The following is an 18,352-nucleotide window of genomic DNA, read 5'->3' as shown; positions in this document are numbered from 1 at the left end:
AATAAATCATCAAAAACACTTATTCCAATAATACGTCTCACTGGTTATCAAGAGAAAGTTCATTCAAAGTTCTTAAAATGACCTGTGAAAGAGACAAACCTGGGAGCGTTTTATTACAATAAAGTAACCTTATGAAGTCCTTTCGCAAGTTACAATTTTTTAGGTTTAATAGGTTTTAATTTCGAATTTCCTAGGATCTTTTTAGGATTATCCTTAAAACTTGAAACTTACAACACAACTTTGTTTAACCAGAAAGAATAATTTTTGCATGTTTTGGACACATGATTATCCGATTTCCCCATTTTTCAGATTTAACCCGAAATTCGGAAAAAACGGATTTGGGGGCATTTTTGGCAATTTTTCATGCGATCCATGTAAAAATCAGAAAATATGTTAAATAACATTTATTTAGCTTTAAGAAAAATTTTGCTGCCATTTTGTTCCTTTTGTGACGAAAGATAGGAATATGCCTATGTTGGGACAATTCATCTTTTCTGCTCAAAATTGCATTATCCCTCGTTTAAAACTCACGCGAAAAAAGCGTGAATTTAGGTGTTTTTTGTATTGATTTTTTTTTGCCTCTTACCTCTTACCTCTTTGTTATCTTATGTAGCCTTATAGTGTCCTCGCGCATAGGTGCTTATTCCATCATTATGGATAATTCTTTTGTCATCATCTGCAGTGAAAGCGAGTTTGTTTGTTTTTATGGTGTGAACATCATGTTTAATCGATCGGAAGGTCATCTGCTCCCTGTAAATGTTCACACCATCGAACAAGCAAGCATCTCTTATAATCGTCAAACCCCATGGTTTTCTTTACTCCCTTACACTTTTTGTCCTCTGTTCCGTCTAACTGTTTATGCGTATAAGTCTTTGCTCTAAGATCGACAAACTCCCTCATTATCTTACCCCCTAACTCATCTTTCATTAGACCGATGACCTTTTTATTCAAACCTATGGGTAAAGGTCTGTTATCTTTCTTGTCATATCCTGAATTGTCAAATCTCAAAGCTACATCGTCAGCGATATCTTTGTAGAAGTGGTCGGTTTTGATATGATAAACGAATGAATCTGTGTCCATGTGGCAAAGCTTTAGATTGTCAGCATATTTTAGTCTCATATAGTCGTAGTGGAACTCATACATAACTATCTTAGACAAGTCGAGAATTGCAGGTCCTAGATAGATTGGCTTGTTCAACACGACTTTGATTTTCTGCATTTCAACACCCATCAGTGTTTCTGAGAAACAGATGCTGCCTTTGAAGTTGGGCTTCATCACTAGTTTCTCATATTGTTGTTTCTTGGTAGCCAAGCGTATGTCTTTGTGTATACGTTGGTTTTCCATAGTTTTACCAAAGACCGAATTATTCATCAGCTTGAAAAAATCTTTCTCGAAGTCGTTCTTTGATTTTGTACGCAAATCGGTGTTAAAATCGATATACGGTTTCAACCATGCGCTTTGTTCAAATTCTATCACCCTATGAACCTTATCAAGAACAAGACCATGTTTCAACGCTTGATCAAGCGCACGGATGTGAATAACATAATTTTTTTCTGTCAGAAAGGCATGGAGTTAGCTTTTCGACCCCATTAATCTCCATTCGCTAAGGCATGTGTTGTGTTCAGTAACAAGTAGCATTGCTTACATAGAGTATCTATTCTTGATATAGCATCCCATATATATATACATTCAGACATTATGGATAACTGAGACAATGTTACAGAGATGAATGAGACAACAAGCACTGATGTGAACAAAGATGGTAGACAACACAGTGAGACAAGATGGTAGACATGAAACATAAACAAACTTTTACAATCATAACATTCCCACACTATAATAAATTGTAATTTTTTTTATTTTTTTTTTTTTAGTTTAATCAGAGTTCAATCAGTCTTTTCGAAATCGCTCTGGTTTTCTAACTTGTCGACCACTTCGAGTTCTATATGGTTCGGTCATTGATACAGTATCTTTGAATTCTATTTTTTCGTTGTTTCTTCTCTCTTCTTTTCCGTTTTCTTCATCAAGTTGACCTTCGTTTTCTTCACCACGTTGGCATTCGTTTTCTTCACCATGTGGGTATTCGTTTTCTTCACCATGTTGGCATTCTTGCATGGTGCCTGATTCTTCGTCGTCATGATTCTCATTGACCAATTTGAACTCAGATTTCGATGGAAGTAAATCACGACGGTTACGACGGATCGTTGTATCCTTGTCAGTTCGAAGTATATATGACCGTGGAGTTTTATGTGTCTGCATGACTTGGCCAAGACGATCCCAATTCTTTCCTTGATAGAATCTTTTGACCAATGTGCAATGCTGGTAAATCTCAAATATGTTTGTCATATTGACTTTTTGTTGAATTCACAGTTGGAATCAATGTTCGTAGGTTCCGTTTCATGAGTGAGTAAGCAGCAGACGAGTTAGCACTATTGACTGAGGTACGCAATGCCAATAGCGCGAGGTGAGGATCAGAACCATCAGATTTGCATTTTCGAAATGTTCGTTTTATTGTTTGTATCGTCCTTTCCACCAGGCTGTTGCTTTGTGGGAACTTAGGGCTGGAAGTTGTATGCTTGAAATCCCATTGTCTTGCAAAACGTTTAAATTCGAATGACGAGTATTGTGGCCCATTATCGCTAACAACTTCGGCTGAAATTCCATGACGGGAAAATATGCCTTTCGTAAAATTGATGACGGTTGATGCTTTGCCATTAGGAAGTTGAACCACTTCGAAATATTTGCTAGTGTAATCTACGATGACAAGAAAGAGTTTATTAAAGAGAGTAAAGAGATCAGTACCCACCTTCACCCAGGCCTCACTAGGAACCTCATGCTGAATCAAAGTCTCTTTGCATTGTTTATTTCGAAATATTTGGCATGTGTCACAACTACTAATCATGTCTTCTATTTGATTTTTGTTCGCTCTATTCTAAGATGTCCAATGTGAAGAATGCGCTTCATTTCAGGTCTGAGTGAGAGAGGAATGACAATACGAGTTCCTTTCATTATGATACCATTGACAACACTAAGTTCATGGCGATGGTTGAAATATGGTTTGAGTTCATTCGTTACACATGACCGATTAGATGGCCAACCATTAAATATGGTCCGACAAAGTTCTTGCATTGTGTTGTCAGCAGATGTTTCCTCTTGAATGAGTTTTAATTTGTTGTCACTAATTGGTAGACTTGAGATAACAGAATCAACTTGAGCGATGATTTCATGTTCGCAAATCTCAAGCAACTTGAATTTTCGATGGTGCACGACTAAGAGTGTCTGAAATTATTAATTCTTTTCCAGGAACGTAATTAACTGTGAAATCGTCTTTCTGCAGCTGCAACAAAAATCTTTGTATGCGAGTTGGTGCACTGTTAATGTTGTATTTAAAAATGCTTTTTAATGATTTATGATCGCTGTCAACTGAAAATGTTCGACCATACAAATATTCATGGAATGTAGTACATCCAAACACTATTGCAAGTGTTTCTCTTTCCAGTGTGCTATAGTGTTGTTCGGCATTCGTGCATGATCGTGACTTCAATGCTATGGGTTGCCAACCATTGTGATGCTGCTGTTCAAGGGTTGCACCCAATCCATATTTTGAAGAATCGCATGTGATTTTTGTAGGCAGTTTTGGGTCAAAGAATTTCAAAGAAATGTCTCTGCTTATTAAAGATTTGATATTATTAAATTGCTCAAGGTGATGGCTTGTGAAGTCCCATACTGTTTCATTTTTTAAAAGGTCTTGTAACATTGAAGTTTCGTTTGATATATTGGGGATGAATTTAGCAAGATAAGCGGTCACACCAAGAAAACGTTGTAGATCTCCTTTACATGTTGGTTGTGGAATGTCATTGATGGCTTTTACCTTTGCAGGGTCTGGAGAAACACCGCTTGTAGAGATTTTGTGACCAAGGAATGTAACAGATTCAGCACCAATGATGCACTTTGACTTGTTCAGTTTAAGTCCAGAATTTCTCACTTTCTCTAAAACCTTCACAGTTCGATTACTTAACTCTTCTTTTGTTGAGCCCCATATAATAATGTCAACTTGGCTATTTCGTGAGCCATGACATCCTTCAATTATCTCAGCAATATTTTGTTGAAATACTTCACTCGCTCTATGGATTCCAAATGGAAGACGCTTAAAACGATATCTGCCAAACGGAGTTGAAAATGTAAGTAATTTCGAAGATTCATCATCAACTTTTATTTGCCAGTAACCATTGCTTGCATCAAGTTTTGTGAAGTATTGAGCACCTGTCATTTCTGCGAACAGTTCTTCAGCTGTAGGTAGGTTATAGTGATGCCTCTTAATGGCTTTGTTTAAGTCTCTTGGGTCAAGACATATCCTTAGCTTACCATTTGATTTCTCTACGATCACTAGTTGGCTTACCCATTCTGTTGGTTCTGTGATTGGCTCTATAATGTCCAAGTGTATCATACGATCGAGTTCTACTTTGAGTTTGTCTCTTAACGCGATTGGAATCTTCCTTGCTGCATGGACAGTCGGAGTAACGTGTTTATCAACAGTGATGTGATGTACTTTTGGCAACGTGCCAATTTCATCAAAGCAGTCGTCAAACATTTCTAAAATGTCATTGTCGGGAATATAAATTTCATGAATTCGTTAGATTAAATTCAATCTTTCACTTGCTTTAAGTCCAAGTATTGAAGCAGAGTCAGTGCCGACAATAATAAATAACAATGGGTAGACCCTATCAGCATATCGAACATTTAGTAGACATTGTCCTGTTACAGGAATTTCAGATCCATTATATGCTGTCAGCTTGATTGACGATTCTTTCATTGTTGGGCGTTTCAACAGCTGTTTGTACGTTTTATCAGATATCATATTCACCTGAGCCCCAGTGTCAATTTTGAATTGCATATTTGTGTTGTTAGCCAATAGGTCGATGCTCCATGTGTCTGTTGATATGGTGTTGACAATAAAGGCTTTTGAGTCTGGTTTGGCATCTATTGTGCTGATGTGGAATGAATCATCTTCATTGTTATCTTGATGTTGTTGTTGATCTATAATGTTAACAGGCTTTGACAATCAAACAAAAGCAAAATGGTTAAGTTTGTTGCACTTTTTACACCTTTGACCATATGCTGGATACGCCCCTTTTTATGTTGTCTGCCACAGTATCGACAATTAGTCGTGAATTTATTAGGATCATTAACCCACTTGAACTTTTTAGTTATTAATTTTTGAATCATCCATACAGATTGTTTGCGTCAAGATACTGGAGATAGCTGGTCTCTTCGGTCGTCTTATATTGAACACCCATATATTTGTTGTTAGCTTTAGCATGTCTATGAACAGCCTGAGTGAGACCTCCTCTAATACCTTTTTCCATAAACAGAAACATATCCATATCATGCAACAAATCTAGCTTAATCTCGGTCTTTTTCTTTGCTTGCCAAGCTAACCCAGGAGCAGTGTAAAAATGTGCAGGATCCAGTTGATAATGTTTTAGGCATGTTTCCCCTGAACGTCTTAAAAACATCAGCAAGCAATAGAACGTCTGTTTTGAGGTAGATATCATCATACACACCCATATTTTTGATTTTCATGTATTTCCACACCATCGGCGCATGCGCATAATCAGCATCACTGATGCCGCTCATGTTCAACTTGCTGTAAAAAGCATCTTTTGCCGGGAGCTTAGTTTCATTGAACTTATCGAAAGAATCAACGTATTCATATGGATAAACTCCTTTTCTTCTCAATAGTTTGAATTGCTCATCACCCTTGAAGAATTTTCGAAGATTTTTACACTGATCATCAGATAGATTGTTTACCAACTTATCCAGGCTACTAGCCATGAAACGAACTGAATCAATAAATCTCAATTGTATCTTGATGTCCTTTTTCTCGCCTTTCTTCACATATTCACCAACCTTAACATCCAATCAGAAAGAGATGTATTTCTTTTTGTCTTCAGAGATGACGGTAATCTTTTCATCTCTATACTGTTTGGCTAATTCTTTGATAAATAGATGCGCATCATATCCGCTAAGATTATGGAGGACGATTGGGATGTAGGATGGAGTTTTAAAACGAAAGTTGCATATTTGATGCGCAGGTCCTCGATATTTTCCTGTATAGTGACAGTGATCTCTAACCTTGATGTTATCTTTTTCATAAAATTCTTTCATACATATGTGCATACATATGTCCTTTACACAGTCTAACAATCTCGATGTGACCTTTGAGAGCTGCACTTTCTAGAGCCCAATCAAAGTCTGTCACACCCCACTCTTTGCACAGCTTAACAATCTCGATGTGACCATTTTTAACTGCATTTTCTAAAACCAAATCAAAGTATGTCGCACCCCATTCTTTGCACAGTTTAACAATCTCGATGTGACCATTGACAGCTGCACTTTCTAGAGCCCAATCAAAGTCTGTCACACCCCACTCTTTGCACAGCTTAACAATCTCGATGTGACCATTTTTAACTGCATTTTCTAAAACCAAATCAAAGTATGTCGCACCCCATTCTTTGCACAGTTTAACAATCTCGATGTGACCATTGACAGCTGCATTATATAGAGCCCTATTAAAGTATGTCGCACCCCACTCTTTGCACAGCTTGACAATCTCGATGTGACCGTTTTTAGCTGCATTATCTAACGCACTTGACATTTTATTTTATGTTGTGACCCTAACCAGGGTGACAACATTTTGTTGATGTTGTTTACTCATTTGAGGTATGATGTCACGTGTTTTACTCATTTAAGGCATGATGTCACATGTTTTACTCATTTGAGGTATGATGTCACGTGTTTGAAATTAGGAAAGAGACCCTTTGCACAGAGGATCAATATAGCGAGGAAACAGTGCTGCGCTAGACCCTTGAAATTGGGGTTTTGAGTGAAAAACGGCGATAAGTCGCAAGTGCGCTGAGAGCTCCACTTTCATTGTGTACGCCTAACCAAATAACTGATTGAGTAAAGCGCATTTCCACGAGGCTGACTCGTCTTCGAGAGAACTGATGCGCTATATTTTGGACGACAGAAAAACTAAAACAGGGCGAAATAGGCAATATCGCAACAAAATAACTGAATGACAAAACTTCGATTTGAAAATGGTTTTCATTTAAACACTAGGTGGGACGGGTTGGTCTTCCGTCGTTAACACATGCTTATGGTTGGGGGGTAGAAATCTTGCTGCGATAAATATTCTGCTGTCGTAACTCATTAAGGTATAAAAACGTATAATATTTTCAGTAATGCGACAACAATGCGCTTGTATATTTTACTCGAATACACCTTTCCCGACACCATGAGTCATACTTTGTTTAAACTCGTAAAAGATGAAACCATATTTAAATTCAGCATAGTTTGTTTAATTTATGTGTAAAAGTTTAACTTGATACGCTAACAGAAAATGCTATTTTGAAGAGATATATATCACAGTTAAAGTCTTCTTAATGCTCAAGTTACCATGTCCCGCCTCGTTTCTAAAAAGAGTTTGGACATGCCACAAATCTTTAAATTAGAATAGCAGGTTGTTTACTTGCTCCATTGTTTCGAAATTTTCTTTGTTTATGACATTTTTGATAAGGAATTCAAATCTGTTGTCCGTTTTTCATAAAACTCAACAGAAAAAGTTGCGGGCACATCAAAAGAATAAGTCTCGGGAAAGGTGTATTCCACACGCGTCGATGTTAAAATCGTTAATCTCGTTTAATTTTTGATTATCATGTAGTAAAATATTGCGTCCATGCATGAAATGAAATGCTGTTGATGCTTCTTCAAGGTCATCGGATGACACGTAAGTCAACGGTCGACTATTGATGACACATTCCACTTAACACAGTAACGTTTCCAACTCTATGCAGAATTCGAAAGTCCCTATAGATTAAATTTTGTAAACAAAACATTACGAAGTTCGACACTTACAGAGAAATGTAAAAAGTTGAACGTGCAACTAAAATTTAGTTACAGCGAATGTTGAAGTAAAAATTTTAACTAGCTAGCCAGCTAGGAATAACATTGGCTTTAACGAGTTTTATATTGACTGAATTCCTAAAAAGCTGAAGAAACGAGTCTGAAAATGAGAGGAGACGTGTTTTTTTGATAAAACTGGATATCAGATCATCGTTTTTATGGACAATGTAGCTAGCTAACTAGCCATGTTGAAGAAGTATCCTGACAGAATGTTGTTGAATCTTGTTATTTTGACTGGTAAACTTGACATCGCTGTTTTTTAGGTTGCCAAAAACAGCGTCTTTTATTCCACGATGCATCAACGTTGATATCACGTCGGTTGAAAAGGCATTGTGGTAACGACGTCGAAAAGACGTCAACGATGCGACTTTAAATTTAAGTCCGAGGGAGAGCACAATGAAAACAAGTTGAACTTTTTTCATGCAACGTTGCATCAACGTCACGTCGGTTCGAAAGACATTGAAGTAACGATGTTAAAAAGACGTAAATAAACGACCGTTGTATTCATTTAGGGAAGTGGGTTATTCTGAAAAGAAATGTAAAACATGTAAACGTTCTGGTGCATCAATTAATATTAAACGAAAGGTTTTTTTTATTTTTACATTGGTGCTCTCGGAATTTTCTTGGTTTAACTAGTAAAGAATAAGTGATAGATAATCATCACAGTTCAGCGTCAAAAGGAATTTAGATTGCTTCATTTTAGGTTTTTTTTTATTGCAAAATAATATGACGTATACATACTCGCAAGCGCCGCGGTGATTTCATCGACACCTTCGGACTGCAAAACTGCCGCTAATTATAAAGAAAAGCAAGTTACCTCATTTTGGAAATTTTCGTATTTGAAGACATCATTTAGCATTTTAACAGGATTGTACATAGGTTCTTTAACTGTTCTTATTGCCATATTCTGCAGAGTTAATAAAGAAATGAATAAGAAACCCAGGTTTAATAATAACTTTGCACGAAAAATCTGTTTTGCTGACCGCCTTCGTGTCAAAGGAAGAAATTTTCTGTTACCCTTACTTTATTTCCACGCGTATTTCAATATACAGATACTACAATTTTGTAGATCAATTTTCAAAAAATATTATTCGGTAGAATATTGTTGAAAAAAAATACACGCAAAAATTTTTGGTCAATAATTATTCAATTCTTAACTTGATTTAAATTTTTGTATACATACACAATACAACATAAAGAACATTCCGAATTTAATTTATCATAACATCAAGCATGAGCACGACAAAGACGAAATATTTTGGTGCTCCGTATTCTGTTCAAGCAGTTTCACTTCACGAAGGAAAAGTAGCAATATATGGAACTGTATGGGTGTCCAGTTTTAACAACATAAACTGCATTCGCGTCTACAAACGTTTATTCAGAAATGCAATCTTAGAACCTTACCTGTTTTGCAACTGTGGCTGAACTATTGGTCTTCATTTTGTAAGAGTCACAAGACAAATCCATGGGCTCTTCAAGGTGCTGTAAATAAGTATTATTAGTAGTATTTTCAAAGGCGATGTTATCACAATCACAAGTGTACTGACAATAATCTAAAATTTGTAATTGTTTTTTTATTTTTTAACTAATATTTTGGTCTATTTTTATTTATTTAAATTAAGTTCGAGCATTACAAACTAACCTAAGGACCGTCAAGATGTACATTGTCGCTGCTTTTCTTCGCTGACTCATACCTAAAGTATAAAGGATATATAGGCAAATACCGCGTGTTATAATACCAAAAACAATATAGATTAAGGAAATATGGGAACTAACCGTGCATGAAAATTCTGTCGCAATTACAACTGTATTTTCACAACTCTTCTTTACTGACTCCTGTACTTTATCCTACAGAAGGAAAGTGACCCATTAGTATAAAGGTTATTTTGGCAAATACCGTGTCTTAAAACTACAAGAACAATAAAGATTAAGGAAATATGGGAACTAACCATGTATAAAAATTCTGTCGCACTCACAACTGTATTTTCACAACTCTTCTTTACTGACTCCTGTACTTTATTCTCCAGAAGAAAAGCGACCCATTAGTATGAAGGGTATTTTGGCTGCAACCTGACAAAATTAAAAGCCATATATCACACTTTGTTTTTACTTAAACTAGTTTAGTTATTTACCCTACTTCCTTGACTGACCACTAGACTATATCCGAAAATACAATGTATCGAGCCCTACTAATGTGACCGTAAATGGTTTGAAAAGAAATACAATCAATTATTTTTTAAAAAATAATGAACTAAAAATGTACTACGGTTAGTTAAAAAGTTAGTAGTTAAAGTTCCCCTGTCAATTAAATAAAGAAAAGTTATTCACATCAAACATTTTCATGTACGTTCTCTTTGCAAGCCCTACTATTCCGCTCCCACTTTAGAACTTATGTTAGGTTTTTTTCAATTGTGGTCAAACTTGGCGCACTTACGTTTTGTAATGGAAGGAACAAAATGGCAATAATAATATTTTGCTTTTGTCAGTATTTTTTCTGTGATTTCTTTGGAAGCCTGAGGTTTGTCCAAAATATCACTTTCTGCTTAAAATTTAATTACTTCAGTAACAAATTTTTAAAATTACATAATTCGCATAAAAAAAACCCACAACAGCACTAATGGCCTGAAAAGCCGATTAATAAAATCAATGCTGTTGAGAGGTTTAAGTCCTAAGAAAAATCTTTCTTTATAATACTTATAATCGGGAAATATAATAACTTTTTTCCAATTATAATGATTTTAAAGAAATTTAGAGGATACTTTTAAGTAATGACCAATATCTAAAATTCTGTTACCTATAACTGATTAAAAAGGGGTTCGAGATACGCCTCCACCCCGGACCAAGCGGGTTTAAAACCAGACATTTAATTGTGCGCACAGACAATTTTGTAAAGAAAATAATTTCTATAAACACATTTTAATCTCACAACTGAGATACACTGGCAAAAAATCTTTCTTTTACCTACCTGCAACGCGAATCAATACGCGCCGTCTTGAAAACAGGCTTGTAGAAGTAGTGGAAGCTAGGGGTAAAAACTTTAGTACATCAGAAGATCGCAGATTGGGGCTGAACAGGAGGAAACATTTCAAAGAGACTTTATAATCTCGATTTCAGGTTTCTAAAAAGTGGCTTAAATTTAACACAGCAACGCTTGTATACGTAATAAAAAAGAATGGTGGACGATCATACGTGGTACAAAAGCTGTATTGCATACATCTTTTAATGCATGATCACAAACAGCACAATAAATGTCGTATTTATTTAAATGATACTTTTGATAAGAGCCAAGATAGAAGCTAGATATTTTCATGTTACGTTGACGTATTGCACTTATGCGTTAAAGAGAATATAAAATTACTCAAGCGCCTTTTAAAAGTGAAATAATAAAAAGTTTCGATGGCTCCAGAAAGTTCTTATATTTCGAGGCTATTAAAATCTCCCGTTGATGTAATTATAGCATAAAAAGAAGAGAAACCAATGACACAGACTAATAAAAAACCTGGTCAAGTTTAAAAGTTATGCACATTTTTTTTAAGCAACGTAAATTTTTTAACGATGTTTAATGTTATGATGTTTTCAAATTTAATCATACGATTTGAATTTCATGCTGCTTCTAATGCTGCTTCTAAAACGTTACATAAAAAAGCGTATAAGGAGGGGTATTTTATATTTACTGGATGAAAATGGCCAATTTAAATTACGAATTTTAAAACAAAGCCCCAGGGTAGTTAAACTTCAAAGATATTTGATTTTAAGCCTTCTTGTGACCCGTGTGAGTATTCGAAGAGTCAGAAACTCGCATGATATTCTAAATTCTTAAAGGGTTATATCTGACGTTAGCATTTTTGTGTCACGTCATCAGAACTTTCAATGTCAGAAAATACGGCGTTTGTGAATGTTCTGGATATACCATTCTCCTATCCTGCTTTGGATTTCTATTTGTAATATACAATGACGAAGTTTCTAAATCATAACGTAATTAATTAGTAATTTGAGAGAGATGTTAAGTTTTATTACAATTATAGGAATTACACCTTCCATTGGCATAAAAAGCCACAGTTCTAGAAAATATTTTCTTTAGTGGTATGCGGTATTAATTTTCATGGGAGGATTCTGTAAATGCCTAAAATTTAAATCTTATTAATAATTTCATTATTTAAAATGCTTCATCCAAAATCGGCAAAAGTTTCTTTTACACTTTTTGGCAGAGAAAAAATATACATGGCTACATACAAAATGCGCGTAATGATTCCTATGAGGCAAAAGAATTAGTCGAAGTGGGCCGGCGTATAGGTCAATTTCTAATGATTCAAAACTATGAATTTATTTTTGTATCGAGTTTCATACTTTAAAATTAAGGTCTTATGTTTATCATATATTTTTTTACTTAATTATTTTTTTTCATTACCTTTAAATGTATCTTCACAGATAGTTTGTAACGACAGTTCACAAGGGATTGTCTACCGTACATTTTTTCCGCATTACATCGTCTTAAGTAATGAAATTTAATTGGACGGGTGTTTTTTCTATAGTAGGTGCTCAACCGTACAAATTAAGCCACGCACAAACAGCGAGAACACACAGAAGTTCGAGTCATAAATAGCGCTTGAGGAACGTTTGTGTTCTCCGTATATGAGCTTTAAAAAGAATAGATTGATATGTGATCTGCTTGGATAAGTGCGTTCGGTTATAAGAATATACAAAAACTGAAGAAGCTTAAAACCCTATGTAAAAGGAAAGCAAAGAGAGATTCAGTGTTTATATTCCAAAATGAAAGCGGCGTCTGTAAATAAATCTTTGTCGATAGGGATATCGTCGTCGAAAGGGATATCGTCGTAGGGGGAATAATTTTCGTCGTCGAAATGAAGGTCTTCTTCGACGACGAGAAGATCTTCGACGTCTACGTCGTGAAATCCAGGCAACAGGATCTAAAAGAGAATTTATATTAAAGTAAATAGTTAATTTAAAAACCCAAGTTTTAAAAGTTATAGAGACATCAAATTTACCTTGTTCCTCACCATCTTTGCTTTTAACGGGGCTGTCGCTGTTTTCAATATCATTTTCTTCTTCGTCCGCGATAAATAAAAGATACAATAAAAATATTTTTATACAAACGGTAAAATTGCCAAAAAAAACACAACGAATAATGAAGAAAAATACAAACCATCATTTATTTCTTCAGGATGCATGTCTTTATCTGTAACTTCTTCATCTGTTGTATCTAGCTTGTCCTCTATCTTTAAGTCTGAATCATCATCATTATCATCTTCAACTTTTATTTCATGTTCTAGAATAATTATAATCATTAATTTTTTTTATTTCATAGAGCGGAAATAAATTTTGACTTTTTTGTTGTGAACTTCACTTTATGTGAAAGTTAATCATAGAACAAAAAATGTTGGTTTACCTGCACATAAAAAGGCAGCAAACCCCCAAAACAGTACCAGGTGAAGTAACTTCATCTAAAAATAAAAATGTATTAAAACTGATAGTTAATAATCATAAGATGTGTCCCATCTGTTTTATTCAGAATTCAACAGAAAGAACGAATACCAAGCTCTACATACCTCTGAAACTATCAGCGTAATGTTCTGATATTTTATACCCTGTCACCCTTTATATACTGCTGTATAGAAATTTAAGGTAATTAAGTAGAACTACTTTACTTTCAAACAATAATGATTAACCCAGGGGGTTGAACATGTTTATTATAAAAATGCATCGAAAATATGACTAAGTAGTAGTTTTTTATCTAATGGAATTTTAATCATTCTGTGTTACTTTAAACGTCTGACCTGTAAGAATTTTATTGCTTTCTTAATTATGCCCTGATAGAGTTTCACACTATTTTTTTTGATAGCCCAATTGAAAAAGTTGCACGCTTTTTAATGTATTTTGACAGAGCAAAGGAATACTGTCTCTTTGCGAATTCATTGGTGGTGTTGACAGTTTCTTATGTTCTATTATTTGAAACTGAACGTATTCGTTAGGTTAATTTCTGGCAATGTGGACTGAAAAATAATAAGCTAGTTTTCTTAGATAAAAGTACGCAATGAAATAAAAGGCCGTGTTTGCGAAAATAAGAGAAGCAAGGCCATATAAAAACTTCCTTCTGTTGAAAAGGTGCATGTCATAATGCATTTAAATAAATTGGAGCTGCTCCAATTCTTCACCGCTGTTTTGTACAAATTGATGAAAGAAAATGTAATTTAAATTTCTGACTCTTATTGTTATAACGATAGTTTAGTGGTTTAAAGTAAATAAAATAATCCCAAAATAACAAAAGTGTAATCAAAACATATTGAAAGTATACTTATGTATATTTTCTGAGTTTTCATTTACTAAGCGTACTTTACTTAAAACACCTTAAGTTCTGTAGCAGAAATGTAAAGAGAAGTTTTACTTCCATTTGCGCTGTCCGAAAACCTTGACAATTAAAAATGATTTGCAATGGTGTTTTTCTTCTTTCTATTATAAAATGCTTTTTGCAACTCCTCCGGCTTAAAATTCCTTTGAGTAGGATGTACAATGTGAATCCAAAGTGGCTATTATTTTTTAGTCTATAGAAACATTGTTAACACGACTTTATGAGTTTAAAAAGAAGCATAAGTAAAATATAATAGCCTAATTACTTTCTTTGTCATAGAGCGCCATAATATCGTTGGTACATATCTCCTTTCAATTTGTATTATTAAATATTTTGATTAATTTTATTGTCAACATCATGTGAAAATATCTTAAGAATCCATTTCTATGAAGACTCTTGACAAACGCAGCCCTGTGTAGCATCAAATTAAACTAACTTTTTTTTCTTTATCTGGGACCCTCTTTCGTCGGAGGAAAGCGACGAATTCTATGCATTGTTCACTAAAATGTTCCCCTACTATATTTTCCTGGACTAACTCAAAGCTGCGGATATCCCCAATATTTTACTTTTAAAATTATTCGCTCACATAAAGGCTATAGAAAATATTAGATGATACATCTTTGTTAGGGATCGCATTTTTTTGTAAACTTAGTTAGTATACGAGTATGTTACTGTTACAAAGCTACTGAAAGATATAAAAAAATAAAAGTTTAGAAATTGAACAAAAAACCTTTTACTACCTCGTCGTATTTCGAAATAGCACAGCCGCTTTTCAGCTATTTCTTGTAATATTCGCGATAGCACTTGTAAAAGCCTTTTAAGTGAAATATTCAAAAGAAAGAGTATATAAATAGAGACTGATATACTTTTAATATATAATTATATATAAGCTCTGAAATTTTAGATCAAATCTGCTTTCCTCGTTTTGTGCAAAAACAACGGTTGTAAATTGGACCAACCACAACATAATTAAAACCTTAAGAGCATATGTACTTCTGTAGCTAACAAAAGGAAGTTTTTATATTAACTTAGTTATTGAATGGAAATAATAAAAGAGAATGCTATGCAAGTAAAGGCCAGCAGTGACTTAAAAGTATAATAATATTGAAATCAATCCATACTTAAATCCTTTTCCTGCTCATATGTTCAGAATTCAAAGAATAAAAACCATGAAGAGTGAACATTTAAATAAAAGTTTAATTGTTTTTTCTTTAGTAAAACAAAAATAAAAATGAGTAAAAAGTGATCATTTAGTCTGCGCAATCTTATGTCAATGAGACTTTAGACATAATGTTTAGGCTGTGCGAACAAATTCGATTTCATATCAGTGAAATATGTTTTGCATCTCCACTACACATCTCGGCAGCACGTAAAATTTTTATCACATCAAATATTGCAAAAATAAGAAAAAGTTACATTAGCGACACAATGGAATCTTAAGGTGATATCAGTGAACATAAATTCAGTATTGTGGCTGATAAAGTTGCCCCCATGTTTGTTGCGTTTGTTTTGTTTGTGTAATTAGCCACGAAAGAATCTGTTGGTTTCCTAATACTGCAGGCCGTCACTAAAGAAATCAATTGTTGTTATACCGCCTTTTCTTTTTCCTAAAACTAAGATACAAAGTCCAAAAACTTTAAAATTAACTGCCACGGATTGTATGAGTATATCGCGAACTTCTTAAAGCTCTGCTTAAAACACAAAGTGGAAAATCAAAGATACTTCCTGAAAGAATATTAATTTGTAAAAAACAATTTTGTTTAACGTTTTGGTAAAAATAGAAATGACTTTTATGTTGTATTTAGAAATTCAAAAGGAAGCCAGTACCGCAGAGAGACCACCACCAACAATAAAGGCTTTCAACACTGATATCTTGTTCTTGCTTCTTCAAAACAAAAAGTAATTAACTTAGCTAAACTTTTTGTCTTTTGCAGCAAGCATGCCAGGAACTTGCATGTTCGCTTCGCGCCAGAGGCATCTATTAAACATTGTACATCCTCCATTTCTTCCATCCATATCAATTAATATCCATACATTATATTCACTTCTTCGCTTTTTCAATCATGTTACTTCAAGACCGCAGAAACAGCTAAGAAATCGTACTTTTCTAACCCCAGTATTAATCATATTGAGTATTTAGCGGAGGACGTTTTCATTTTAAGCAAAGTTAACGCACCTTTAACTCATTTCATTTATGAAGTATATCTTAAAACATCGAGGGGGACATTGAACTTAGATTTCCATAAGGTGTACCAAAAGAAGAAAGTAGGACCGAAAAAGAAAACGGTGACCAATATGGAGAATATAACTATCTTCTGGGAGAATTAATATACGACCTTATAAATAAAACCCTCTTTTGTCTGCCGCTCTGTAAAAAGTGTTGTAGAAATGGTTTTTTGCGCACATAATATGCTCAATATTTTTTTTTTGCAAGAGTGTGTTGGTGTTAATTCGCGTTAAGATATCAAAAAATTAATTTAAAACAGGTGCGCTAATTAGTCATCGGCCTTTCCATTAAAATTTAACTTCAATAAGCACACACCCGCTCAACGCGAATTAACGCCAGATGGAAACCAAGCTTAACATCTTTGGGAATTTCGCAATGTAGTTTATTATATTTTTTGTTTACTCTTTAACCTGTGTTAGTTTGAGGGATGAGTGGACACAGCACAAAACTCTGAGTATCAAATTTTTACAGCGTTGCATTATAATAAAATTCAAAAAAGTTGAAAAACGCTTTGAATAACGATCTTTTTTCTAGAAACTTTAAAAAAAACCAAGTAAAAAGGTTTACAACGCTGTATTCAATTTTGATAAATTAATTTTATACTTTTGAGGAGTAAAAAATGCAAATAAGAGCATCGCCTCTCTTGATGTCATGCTTTTAACTGTATTAGATTTAATTAAGTATTTCACGAGAATTTTAGTTTTTGCTTTTCGTCGTCGATAAGTGTTGGGCGATGAATTTTGGGGGATAAACCATATGAGCGATGAGTGATGAGAGCGTATCGTCGCAGTGGAAGCTAAGCTTTACTGACTTTTAGAAAGAAATGTATTCAGATAGTTTATCGGGATGGTGTGCATACATAGGTGAATATTTATCATAGCACATCCGTATTTCATTCTCAACATTCATTCTCTTCTTTCCTTTGTTTTAGGATCCCACTTACACTTTATAAATTTCTATCTAGGGTTTCACATAAAATTCCATAACAGAAAGAATATTGCACGTGGTGTACCTATATTAAGAAAGAGAGAAGACATTTAATTCATGTTTAGCTATAATAGCTACATTTTAGCAGTCGTGTGATGGTGTCTGTTTATGTGTGTGTTATTTGTTTGTTGTTGTTGTGTTTTTTTTTGTTTGTTTTGTTTTTTTGTTTTTTTTGGGTAAACTCTGGGTAAACTCGACATTTTCAAAACTATATAATTCTAGCATTTCACTTCTACGAAATTTCTAACTGGAATAACCTGCATTACATAGATCTGATTATTGTTAGCTGGTTTCTGCGGCCTGTTGATTTGATAATTGTTCATCTTTGGAAAATACATGGCCCCCTGGCAAGATAAATTTGCCTGGATGTAATTAAGATTTAGACACGAAAATTTTTAGACACCAATTTAACGGTACAGGTTCCGTAAAAATCTGGCTAATCGAGACAGCTTTATTTCGTGCCGTTTTTAGTTGAAACCATGCCAGCATATAGATTTTAGACACGTGACTCATACCAATGTCACATGACCTTTACTCAGTTACATAGCACTCGAAACAAAACGAAAGTTGCGTCGATAGCCATATTGGCTTGTTGGTCGCAATGGATGGAAGGTCATTTTTAAGAAACAAAGAAAGGGTATGTTTAGCTAGCTAATATATCACTATTTTTTGCATGTAATGAACCCCTTCTTAGCCTTACGGCCACCTGAAGCTAACATAAGAGCTAAATTCCTAAGTGTATATAATATTCACCTGTAAAGTTTCTTATATATTTAAATTTATGCTCTGCTGGTCTAATGGCTATG

The 18,352-nt window shown here is 34.4% G+C and overlaps 3 protein-coding genes across 3 annotated transcripts; all 3 read right to left on the bottom strand.

Moving 5' to 3' along the window:
* Positions 1 to 605: 605 nt before the first annotated feature.
* Positions 606 to 1,697, bottom strand: LOC130625103 (uncharacterized). Its single transcript, XM_057440178.1, has 3 exons — positions 1,646 to 1,697; positions 828 to 1,514; positions 606 to 676 (listed from the first exon to the last, which is right to left on the bottom strand). Exons 1-3 carry the CDS (start codon positions 1,695 to 1,697, stop codon positions 606 to 608), a joined length of 810 nt encoding a protein of 269 aa, XP_057296161.1.
* Positions 1,698 to 2,329: 632 nt separating this feature from the next.
* Positions 2,330 to 2,902, bottom strand: LOC130625102 (uncharacterized protein K02A2.6-like). Its single transcript, XM_057440177.1, has one exon. The coding sequence runs from the start codon at positions 2,900 to 2,902 to the stop codon at positions 2,330 to 2,332; it is 573 nt and encodes a 190-aa protein (XP_057296160.1).
* Positions 2,903 to 12,263: 9,361 nt separating this feature from the next.
* Positions 12,264 to 16,344, bottom strand: LOC130625101 (uncharacterized). Its single transcript, XM_057440176.1, has 11 exons — positions 16,251 to 16,344; positions 16,055 to 16,057; positions 15,888 to 15,945; positions 15,292 to 15,333; positions 14,369 to 14,510; positions 13,846 to 13,938; positions 13,533 to 13,571; positions 13,373 to 13,427; positions 13,130 to 13,252; positions 12,972 to 13,031; positions 12,264 to 12,893 (listed from the first exon to the last, which is right to left on the bottom strand). The coding sequence occupies exons 1-11, from the start codon at positions 16,342 to 16,344 to the stop codon at positions 12,724 to 12,726; spliced, it is 879 nt and encodes a 292-aa protein (XP_057296159.1). The 3' UTR covers positions 12,264 to 12,723.
* Between the last annotated feature and the right edge of the window lie 2,008 nt (positions 16,345 to 18,352).

The sequence above is a fragment of the Hydractinia symbiolongicarpus genome, chromosome 14 (genome assembly GCF_029227915.1).
Source record: "Hydractinia symbiolongicarpus strain clone_291-10 chromosome 14, HSymV2.1, whole genome shotgun sequence".
Taxonomy (NCBI): Eukaryota; Metazoa; Cnidaria; class Hydrozoa; order Anthoathecata; family Hydractiniidae; genus Hydractinia; species Hydractinia symbiolongicarpus.
Note: the sequence above shows the minus strand (reverse complement) of the source record. Positions and strands in the feature narration are given on the sequence as shown.